General features: G+C 39.3%; 1 protein-coding gene across 3 annotated transcripts in view; it reads right to left on the minus strand.

The window, feature by feature from the left end:
• ldb2a (LIM domain binding 2a) overlaps window positions 1–12224 on the minus strand; it is a 97379-nt gene that overhangs the window by 73730 nt on the left and 11425 nt on the right. For all 3 annotated transcript variants that reach the window (XM_044040163.1, XM_044040160.1, XM_044040162.1), the window contains exon 2: window positions 567–669. In XM_044040163.1, coding sequence (XP_043896098.1) covers window positions 567–669 — 103 coding nt within the window. The remainder of the gene's footprint in view (window positions 1–566; window positions 670–12224) is intronic.

Consider the following 12224-nt stretch of genomic DNA (forward strand, 5'->3'; position numbering starts at 1 on the left):
TAACGCGTTAGCATTTAAGCTAGCGGACTTTATCGATAACGCGTTAACATTTAAGCTAGCGGACTTTATTGCTAACGTGTAAGCATTTAAGCTTTTCTGACATTTTATGGACCAAATGGTCACTTGATTAACCAAGAAAACAATTGTTAGATTAAACACTTATGAAAATAATTGTTAGTTGCAGCCCCACTGCAGTACAAGGCTTTTATATACAACAACGACAACAAGTCAGGAAAAATACCATAGTTATATTACTCTACATTAAAGTCATGTGTCACTGGTGATACCAAATCCAAATGATCTTCTTGAAGTAAGTATGAAGTAAACTATGAATGAGAGAATGAGGCAGCGCTCAGTACGTTGGAAAAGTCACTACACACCAGCACAAAGCAGAACAACTTCAATTTTCAAGGGTAGAAAATGAAGACACACATGATGTTTGTGTCGAGTGCAATCAGTGAGTAAAGGTTTGCGCGTAAAAATGCGACATATTTGAGATATTCTGCCCATAAATGCAGAAATGAAGAAAACAGAGAGTGTGAAATGTGACATTAAAATAGTCTTACTGTATCTCTTTGGTCCATCTTCGAGGCAGAAGGAGAGCGTGAGCGTCGCGTCCTCCTCGAAAAACTCTGTCGCGAAAGCGTCCCACCACAGACTGTCACTTTCCTGTTGGGGGACAAAGACAAAACAAAGGTCAGAGACAAAAAGCAACAACTTCATTTTTACTAAACTGCTACTGCTGCTGCTGCTGATCATCTGGTTTTGATGACAATAATTGGCTGCAGTTCATCAGCATCCCTAAAATATGCACATGTTATAGTAATCTGCCTTGCAGGCCTGTGACAGGACCACAGGTTTGTTTCACTTTAATAATATGAAAATCTCAAGTTTCTCCTGATATTTAATAACCTGGTGAATTTCCTTTATGCAGGTTGCTGCTCCCCCGCTGTTGCATTTTTACATAAATTTAATATGGATCCATAATATTGATAAGACAAAAATATAGTAGCCGCACAGAGATTGTTTTTGTTGTTCTCATATATGAGTTCAGCACTACAGGGCACGATTTCTCTTTATTGTGTGTCATCGAGTCCGTTTCTGTTCATTAACATTAACAATTTCATGAGCTTAATGTAAACAGCAGTGTTTACATAAAGCTCAGTGTTTCCGCGCTGCAACTGTAAAGCAGTCAAAGGTGTGTCATACGTTCAGGGCAATAAAACAACACCGCAACGGTGGGAAGATGAGAACAAGAGGTCGCGCACGGCTACAGAAAAAATACATAACAAGCATATGAAAATGAGTCTATAAATCAGGTTTAAAAAAAAAAACAGTTGGCTGCAGGCCAAAGAGCTTCCAACACGGGTCGATGTTAAAGCTAAAGCCTGGTAACAACCTTCACATTTGCTAAGCGTGGACTTTATAGAGCTCACGCTTCAGGCTCCTGCGAGTCTGAAACACAAGCTAAAGGTTTAAAAGCAGCTTTAAAAGCCACGGCTGCTTCTTTAGCAGGTGAGAAAAACCTTGACTTTTCACTCTACATGTGCAACAATCTGCTGTTATTGCTTTATTAGTAGCAGCAGTGGTAGTAACAGCATTGTAAATATGTTTTAGTTTTACATTTGCTGGATTCAAATTGCTCTGAGTCACTGTATAACTCATGTGCTGAGGCTCCGTCTTGATAAATATTGGACTGAAGCTTGACTGCAATATCAAATCATAAATCGTGAATATCAGAAACATCATAATCAGGGATTTTACCCAAATTGTTCCGGTCAAATTTGTAGTGAGGTTAATATTGGATATTCAATACAGTTATTCTAGACCTTTTAATTATTATTATTAGTAGTAGTATTTGTAATGATAATAATAATGTATTTTTTAATCTAAATGAACTGATAAAAGTGTTGACTATTATTGATCAAACATGAAAAATACCATAGTTTGAGAACCATGGGTATACTGTATAAAATTTTAAAAGTTAATGTAATTAATTAATTTTGTAGTCTATTACTAGCCAATTATTTCCTGCAGCTCTACGTCTTTTCCCTAAAATGAAGTATTTGAACAGCCGTCGACCGTCCCGCCCCCCATCATGGACGACCCCTCTCCCCCCTGCTCTCCCCTCTGTCACCCACCGACATTAAAGCCACGCTAATTTCCTCTGACACGTTATGACAGTTCCAGTCCACGCCGGGGCCTGAGAGACGCGGCGAGCACTTCCCAGATGTTGACAATTAGCGTTGTCACCATCGAGCAGTGTCAAGCACAGCGAGTGGCGACCGGGTCGAACCGTGGGTCGACTTGACTCCAACACGAGGAGTCTGACGGGGGGGAGGAGGAGAGGAGGAGAGGAGGAGAAAAAAGATGACCTGAACCTGGACCTTCATTCCACTGCTCAATCAATAGGTGATGATGAGTTAGTGAGGAGGTCTGTGTGCTGGTCACAGATCAGCTCAACACTGAGCTACACACTCAACTCCACTGACTTCCATTATCACAGGTACAAACTTATGCATATGAACTTATTTCCTTTTTCCTATTTGTTCACCTGTGACACTTTTGAGTGTCACAGGTCAATGACTAAGTTAATTGTTGCCTGATTGTGATAATCGTTGAATAATCTGTTTGAAGTTTTCTGATTTTCCAGCTTCTTCAATGTGAACATTTAATGGTTTTGTTTCTTTCATATAAGAAATAAATAATTTACATTTGAGCACATCGTCATTTACAGATCATTTTGCAGATCATTTTGCTTGAAACAAGTCATTTTCCCCTAATAATGGTTCTATTTTCTTGTTTTTTAGAGGCAGTTTTAAGTCAGTAAATGAAAAGTTCTCACTAGTTTAAGGTATTCAAAAGCACACAATGTCAATTTTGTAAATGATTCTCCCGTTTAAAGGAAAACAGATAAAAAATCATGGCACAAATGAGTGGACACCAGTGAGACTGACACCTGCTACTGTCCAATAATGTCTCTGGTGACGTCTCTAAACGTTCACTTGTTAACGCTAATCAAAGCACAAATGTCACATGTTCAAAATTTTTGTTCCAATTCTTGTGGTAATGTCACGACTTGTTGCTACTTGGCATCCAGTGTGTAATTGTTAGCGACATCTAGGGGTGAGACAGCAGATTACAGCAACATCAGAAACCTGTAGAAACCTAAGGCCCAAGTCCATGTAAAAATGCTTATTCTGAAGATAAGAAAACTTATTTATTCAAATTAAAAATTATTTTAAGATCCTCCTGCCTTAGTGTGAAAATACTTCCTTATCTACTGTGTGTCTGATCATGTGACACAGTGATAACCAGCAGTTGTGTGAGTGTGTGTGTGTGTGTGTGTGTGTGGTGTCTGTTTGTTGAACACAGAGAGACGGAGAGACGGAGAGACAGACAAACAGACAGAGACAGAAAAGAAAGAAAGGACAGAGACTGACGTTTGGTGCTGCTCAGCATTCAGATTGAGTTCAACCCATAATCCAGTACCTTTCAGAGGGCGGGGACTCTGGGGATTGACAGTCAAGTGAAGGGTGCTCTCGACGATGTCACAGTGTAACCTGCTCTACAGAGTTCACTAAAACTGTTTTCACTGACAAAAACAACTGTGGCATAAATCAAAGATCGGCCTGCAATAATTAGTCAAGTACGCCGTCGAGTAGATCAAGTACATTCACTTCACTATTAAGACTATCATGAGGTGCTTAGGCTCCAATTGCATATTATTTCTATTTCATCCTACGCTGTATTTCAAATGCACGACTGTTGAGAGCTGCAATCAATAAAAAAACCATAAAAAACAAACAAAAAAGCCAATATATTCGTCATCATTCATATTCAGCTCATGTGTAAGCTACAGTATTAGAGCTGCGTGTTGGAGAGAGCGTGGAGATACCAGAGAGTAAATAATAATCTATTTTAGGAAGTGTCTCATAGTAATGCATACATAACAGATATACAGTGTTCTTTGTCTAGTGAGAAGAACACATGACAAAAGGTTAAAGGTCGGGGGCTTAAATACACATCACAAAAATGTGTATTTAAGAAAAAATACACGCCCGTGTCTTTAAAGGGGTTATGATTAAAACAAGATTTCTGATGGTGTCAGCTTCTTAAATGTGAATATTTTCTGGTTTCTTTGCTCCATTAAAGAAAGAAAACATTCAAACTGCATCATTATGTTTCGAGGACAAAAACAATAGATTTGAGAACATTTTCTGACATTTTCTGGACCAAACGATGACTCGATTCATCGAGAAAATACTCGGCAGATTCATTTTCAGCTGCAGCTCTAGATCAAAGTGTAAATTTAGGCATCACTGTGTTAAAAATAAATAGAAATTTCAGGAGTCGTTTCGTTAAATAGATGCTTCATTAAATGTAAAACTGCAAAGACAAAACACGGAGTAACACGACGGCGCCAAACACAAAAATGGCCTAAATCACGTGAGCGACTCTGCCGTTAGACAAAGGTTGAGGGATTTCTTGAATAAGCCCGATCCTCGCTTTGACATAAACTTCCTGGATTTAGTGCTGGAGATAAATTTTTCAAGTGCTGTCATCCTCAGGGCTTCCATCACTCCGTTTTATAGACTGTGTTATTCATTAAGCCTGCTCTGGCTGTTTTAATGAAAAGTGTTTTACTTAAGCTCCCACTTCTGTGTTTATTACAGAAACACGTCTTCTTTAAAAATCTCTTTTGTTCACTTTTAAAGACGAGGGTGAGTTAACCTCCCTCTCACACTGAGTCAAACAGCGTCCCTCTCTCTCTTTGTTACACTCAGATTATTCCTCTCTGCTTGCGTTCCCCACCTTGTTTTCAGTCATTCTGCCTCAACTGTGCAATTTTGCCAATATAATATTTCAGATCTAACTCAATTTAGATAATTTTTAGCATTGGACTATTGTGCGACTCGGGTCTGAAACCACCGTCAAAAATGAAGAGCGCGCACGCCTTCACAGAGCGCGGCGCTGACAGTGCCGCCTGTGTATTGTCCTGTCTCCATTAGCTCTGCTCAGCACAGCAGGGTTCAGCCATAGATTATATGCTTTAGTCTGCATCTCTGTTGAAAAGCCTCCCACTTAGACAACAGAGGAATCTGAAAATAACAAGCATGTGGCACGAGTAGTATTTAGTTTCAGCGTTCATGACAATAAAACAAACAGCACTTGGCAGCTTCATTGTACTTATTTTTTTGAATAAATCTAATTATTGCACGAAAAAACTTTTGTGTGTGTGTGTGTGTGTGTGTCATTATATCCAGGAAAAAGTTTCATTTCCATTCTGTGACCATTAATCCTCCAAACTGGAGCTTTTGCCGGATTTGGGCAGCGTCTCGCCAAGTTAGGAAGCGCGGCTGCGGCTGAGCCCAGAGCCGGCCAAGGTTTGGACCGGATCTAAAGACAGAGGAGACGCTGGATCAGAGCCAGACGGCAAAAAAAAAAAGCCTGGCCAGTGAGTGGACACAAGCCATATGAATCCACCGCACTGACAGCTCATGTCGCTGTGGATGTCGTGTTCAATCCCAGTCCCCGTCGTCTACAGCAGGAGCTTTTACTTTTATTGTGTCAGTACAATTGTAAACGACACATATTTACGGCGACAAAAGAAGCCCGTGCTCTTCCAACATCCTATCAGCCTCGCTTTGTTTTATCTCTGCCTGTCTCTCTTTATATCCACCTCTCCCTCTCCGTCTCTGTCTCCGGCTGCTGCTTCGCTGACAGGCGACGTCCTGCCTTCAATTACGCCCGCAGACTCTCTGACGAAGCACGTGGCGTGACGATGTCTGTTGTCAAACGCTACAAATCAGGCCAAGTCTGAGGGTGAGGAGACGCGCTCGCGGCCGTGAAGGCCGTCAGCCGATAAGGCTCTATTGATTCAAACGGATCGCGGCCCATCGCAGGGGGATTTATCAATGTGTCAATTGCTCACAAGCCGACCACAAATCACGAGTATTGTCCGAGCCCCGGGGAATTTACAAGAAATCCAGCGGATCGGAGGGACGGCATGGGCGAGGATCCTCGGTACACAGCAACAGACCTGAGGGGGTTAAGTCTACACGTTCTGTGTTAGGGCTGCGTTATGTTGATGATGATCTTCTGCCGCTTTATCCTCCACATGAGGGTCCCAAGGAGTCCAATTTGCCCGAATCCCCAAAATCCCCTGGAGTGAACCCACACAGACACGTGCTGAACATGCAAGCTCCATGCAGAACGGCCCTTGTTCTGACCAGGTCATGAACCCGGGTCTACAACACTACACTACACTCAGTGGTCCAGTGTGTAAGGATTAGTGGAAGCATAGTGGCCTTTGAATACTGTAAATGATGTTGTCCATGTTCTAATTTCAATAAAAGCTTTACGTTCAAAAAGCAACAGAAATAAAGGCTGGACTATTCTGGGGAAAATATCTAATTGTGCTTTTCCTGCATTGTACATTGTAGGTTTAAATCTGTATGAAGCGTTACCTAGTGAGTTAAACATCAAAATATGAACTGCTCTAAACTCCCGCTCACCTCTGTCCCCCATTTTTCCTTTCACCACAACCGGGCGAGGCACATGGCTGCAAAGTGTGAGTCGATCTGTTTCTGTTAGAGAGCTTTTTCCTCTCCACTGTCAGATGACTAGCGTTTGCTCATTGTCTGAATTGCTGGCTTTCTCTTGGCTCTATAATATTGAAAAGGTTTTATATATTAGATCATTTTAAAAAAAGAACAGCATCTTTCACTGACATTATAGAATAAACTCTGGGGTCAGACATGCTCTATCAGCCGTTGCTATTTGCTATTTGTGTAGTTTCAATTTTGATTTAGCCGTAACATTTAGACCTAGACAGTGAGAAGCCTATGATATATAAATCATTTTGACATAATAATGTCCATTTCCTGCTACTCTGCACAAAAACACCCCCTTTTCTACCTTTACAGTAATTTACTGACCAAACAAAACTAGCACAAGGAACAATTAACATTTATCACATTTCAACCACTACTCATAATTTGTATATTGCATATATATATATGTACATATATATGTACATGTATTATATAGCCCTAATGTGTTAAGATAAATATATTGAAATACTTTGTATCAGCCCATCAACCACTAACTTCTCTATGTTTAACATGAGCAAGCGTCTGTAAATCTGTGTTTTATTTAATTTTTTTTATAGCAGAGAAGCCTGCGAGAGTGTAGGCGTGTCTGGGCCCTGACCTCAGAGAAATACCAATGTCTGAAGCCCCATTCAGTTCCTGAATAGCATGTAGCCCGACTCACTGGTGGGCCAAGGTAGTTTCACTGTTGTCAAAGACTCAAACAGCTTCAGGTCACTGCTGGAGCACGACGACTTAACGAGAGGTAAAGACTCCAAATGTTTTGAAAGGGTCTTTAGAAAGATTGATTGTACGGTGAAGGTCGTTGATGTATGAAACATTTCAATTCTGAACTTTTCTTTTTACTGGCACTTCATACACACTTGGATGGAAGAAAAGTTATTGGTTAGAGGTTTGCAATATGACATATTCACATTTTCTCGAATGAGCCTGAATTTGAAGCAAAACTCAAATAAAATCAGATGTATTATTAATTTTTATAAAAAGTTTTTTACTGTAAACAAGAGTGAGCACTCCTCTTGGAATCCGTTACTCTCAGACACCAAAAGATACCAATTTAAAAACATGCGTCCCTATTATGATAAAATATCGATTCATCGATGACTAAATGTATCACCAACTATTTTGATGATCGATCATTCGGTTTTAAAGTTTTTCAAAAAAATTAAAACAAACTTTCTGATTTTGCAGCTTCTTAAATGTGAATATTGTAAAATAAATGATTAAAAGGGAATCACGTTGGTTTGTGGACATTTGAAAACATCATCATTTCCAGGTTTGGGAAACATTTTTTAACATTTACTGACTGATTTTTATGGACCAAACAAATAATCGACCGATTAACCAGTTCACGAAAATAGTTGCAGCTGAAGTAGGGAAGAACATTTCAAGCAAAAAAAAATGCTATTTGACAGCTACAGATGATTATCAGACAAACTTAAGTTTTGTGTTGTAAAACAATCTCCAGTGCACGACCAAGCAAGTGAGATGTAATGTGGGATTGCTTCTAACAAGATGCATTCAATGACCCCGGTAAGCAACCTGATCATTTCTGACAACGTCCTGTTATGAAGGTTAAGAAGTTACGTTTAAAGCTTTAAAAGAAACTAGCCACACTTTGCACAAACAGAACAAATCGGCTTCAAGATGCATTCATGAAACCTCTTAAATGTCATCGCTTCTGCAAACACTCATGCAGTCTAATAATCAAATGCTTAATGCTGCTGCTGCTGTCACCTTGTGGTCATAAATGAATAAATGAGGTCGTCATTGGAGAATGCAATAACTGTTAAGACACTAATTGGCTTTTTTATAATCAAAAATAAATAATCCAATAATTGAATATTCGCGGCAAAATATAAACAATAATATAAATCAAAGGTGGTCCCTGAGACAAACGGCATCTGTTTAAGGGTCGTTAGTGTGACAAAGTACATCAACCGTTCCGTAAGACTACACAGACAACGGTGTTTTAATCATGTCAGAGTCAGTGCACACTAATGTTTCACTTAAGCCCAGGTTTATCCTCCTGGGCTTTACGTGTTTTTCTACATAAACATAAACTTCACATGTTCCTGTATTTGGCCACTGCAGAGCATTATGCAAATGAGGGGAAATGAATGCAGGCGGTGGAAAAAAAACAAAACAACAACAACAACAACAACAACGCCCTTCAACAGCCTCTGCACGATCACAAGAGATGAAGTTTCTCCCGATAAATGAAGTCAGTGAAGGAGTTCCCATGTTAGCCTGCACGTGTGCCAATTTACTTTGGCAACGTTCCCGTTTTCTGTCTCTGTCACAAGTTACAAGCAGCAGCAGCGGTGGCAGCAGCAGCAGCAGCAGCAGCGGCAGCAGCAGCAGCAGCAGTAGCAGCAGTAGCAGCAGTAGCAGCGGCAGCAGCAGCGGGCCGAGGCCAGTGTGTTTGGTTTAAGGTCAAGGTTAGTGCACAGAGGTTGTGGCAGAGAAGCACGCGTGAAGAGCAATGACTGCAGAGTGCATTCAGCAGCGCTGGCTCTCGCCCAGAGCGCTGCAGGACCGATCTCCCAAACAGCAATAAGATCACTGCTGCGCCCAAGTGCCCTTCATCAAGATATGCACTGACACTGACAAGTGGGAGTCCGTCGACAACAATCCGGATGAGCTGCGATAAATAAAGTCATTTGTCAAGCAAATGTGACAAACTTTCACTATATTACAGAGGCTGCTTTCAAGCTTTATTTGCAAAGAAAAGGTGCAATAGACAGCTTTTTGGCTTGGACTTGTCGGCGTGATGTTAAAGATACTGACATCATCTCTGTTTGTATTAAGCCTTGCTTTCATGGTTTTATTTATTATTATAATAGAAAAGTGATGAATTCATTCACAGTGCAAAGGGACTGTATTATCCTGGAACCACTGATCGACTTCTAACTATAACCTTTTTGTATAAATAGCTCATTGTGATTATGTTTTACTGAAAATTGTGATTGCGAGCTGATTTGGAATTGAAATTTTGACGATATTTATTCAAATTTTAATTAGAATAAGATGTTGAAAAAGATTACTGTGTGATATTTGTGCAGATCCGTGAGAAACAACGATGTTTTCTTCAGTCTGTAGAATATGACATGTAGAGATCAGGCCAATAGAAATATTTATATTTAGAAATTTGATTTAATAAAAATGAATAATACTATGCAATATGAGCAAAAACTATTTTCCAAACATGAAAAGTGCAGTTTTAGAACATTTGTATGGTCTGAAATATCAAGTACATTTAAAATATGTCAAAATAAACATTATTTACACACCATACAATGTTATTTTGTAACTTGTGTGTGTAATATAGGAAAAAACAGGCTCTTCTGCTCTGACATTTATCAGAAAATCCCGCACTCACAATATAACCATTTATATTTATTAATAAAAGAAAAACATAGTGGATATCTTTACATTGAAGTAAATTCCCTATAGCTGCATAAAAAACGTCTCAGCTCAAAATGGGAACAAATGAAAATAAGTCAATAACACAAGGATGGGGTTAGGTGACAACAAATATCAATACAGGTGGAAACGACTAAAACAACAACAACAAAACGCCTGAATGACAAAGCAGAGGAATACAAATATTTACTTCACCCATGAGGAATAACAATCAAAATGAAATCGAGCACTCGGGCTCTGACTCAGACTAACACGGGTCCAGCGGCGTGTTAGCCCGTCTCTCCGCCACCACCGAGCTAATTAGACCAATAAACAATCAGCGCATGGAAGTCTTCCTCCCACAGCTTAACAAGGAGCTCAATCAATACCGGATTTCATCAAATCCACTGATATTGTTCCGTTCAAGTGAATGAGCTGCGCTGTAATGTGGCCACCTGTTGCGCTCAGTGTGCTACGTTCAACAATTAACAGCAAACTGGTGCTAAATATGAAGCATTTGTTCAATTCTTTTTAAATAAACCTTTGTGTGAGCAAACAATGAAGTGAAAAGGGCAAATTAATTAAAAATAGAAGCGTAGAGTTGACTTTTTTCATCAAAGTCGTAGTAATTAGGAAGAAATAAATCTATTGTATAGTAAGTTCTCTATTCATCTCTAAAAACTAAAGATCTTTCTGAACAATTAGAAGCTTTAATACATTTTTTTTTATTGATAGACAGCGTAACAGTATAACTGAGCCATTAACTAAACCTTAAATATGTGAAGAATAAATCATGACTCACTCACACGCTGCCTTACTGTATTTACTGTTCCTTGGTGTTTTATGCATGCGTCACACTGAGCGTATGTCATGAATGTGAATGTGAAGCTGTGGAATGAGTAATTAGCCTGCTGTTCTGTGGATGAGAGTGTGAGTGTGTCGTATTAATGGCAGTAAAAAAAAAATCCACATTTCCTCTGTGTTCGTAAAAGAATAATGGAGTCAGGGTCAGGTCTGATGAACGACGTGTATCCGCAACAGAGTTTGTGACAGCGCAGCAAGAGACGACGTTTGCATTAAACATAGATAAGTAAATAAAAACAGTCCCCGCTGCATTTTCCTATACAGCATGTTCAGAGAAGTACAGTTCAGTTCATCTCACAGGGAAAAAACTACACATCATAGAAAAACAGCTGATCAGTAAAATGATGCAACAGCCAGAAACTGGCAGCGTGCAGAGTCTGGCTCCTGGTGTGACTACAAGCAGCAGTACAGTGGTCACTGTATCCACTGCTGAGCGTTTTACTTCGGTTTAATGATGAAATAGTATAAACTTGATTACGTTTTCTGCTTCGTCTTTGAAATTCACTTGGAAGGATAAGCCCTGGAGACGTGTCATCGTGTTCCCGAGGAAGTACTAAGACTGCGAATCACAGGGTGCCTCGCGATACCAATAACGATTCTGTGGTAATCAATACATCATACGGCGATACATCACGATATCTGTCTCACTGAAGAAAACAAACTGTCCGTGGAAAGTAAAATTGCAGGATTTCTCTGTTTATTCACAACATAGAGAACAAAATGTCTTATAAAGTCTATGTTTTGAACGTGGATGGAGAATCACTTAGCGCAGCTTTCTCCTCCGTTATCTTGCTGTAAAGTCACTCTTGGCGGGAAACCGGCAGGGAATGTTTACATTAGAGCGCCTTAAATTAGTATTATTCAAATATCATCAATCATTTTAATAAATAAATATCTTAATGTATGACAGATAAAGATATTTGCTGCTTAATAACATGTCAAAGTGCAAATAACTTCCAAAAATCATCCACTTTACCTAAAAAAAACTCCTCTATACCTTACACTACAGCCTATATCAATTTTAATGTCATGTCTAATGTCATATTTTCACTCCCACAGTGAAAATATGTCAAAAAAGTCCAAATGTATTATAGAAGACAAGCCAGTACACAGAAGTAAAACCACAGTCTTTGGGTCTAAAACTATTTACTTTTCTGTAGCTTAGCTACTCTGTTGAACACTATTAACAGCTTTTAGCTAAACGATCTGGTTCAAAAGTATAACTTTATATTAATTTACAGAAGCTATGTGTGTTAGCGTTGTTACTGTGACTTTGTTAGCTTTAGCATTTTAATGCAAAACATGAACTTTTTAGATGATTTTTTAGAGAATGACAAGCGT

This window comes from Solea senegalensis, linkage group LG12 (genome assembly GCF_019176455.1).
Source record: "Solea senegalensis isolate Sse05_10M linkage group LG12, IFAPA_SoseM_1, whole genome shotgun sequence".
NCBI classification, from domain to species: domain Eukaryota; kingdom Metazoa; phylum Chordata; class Actinopteri; order Pleuronectiformes; family Soleidae; genus Solea; species Solea senegalensis.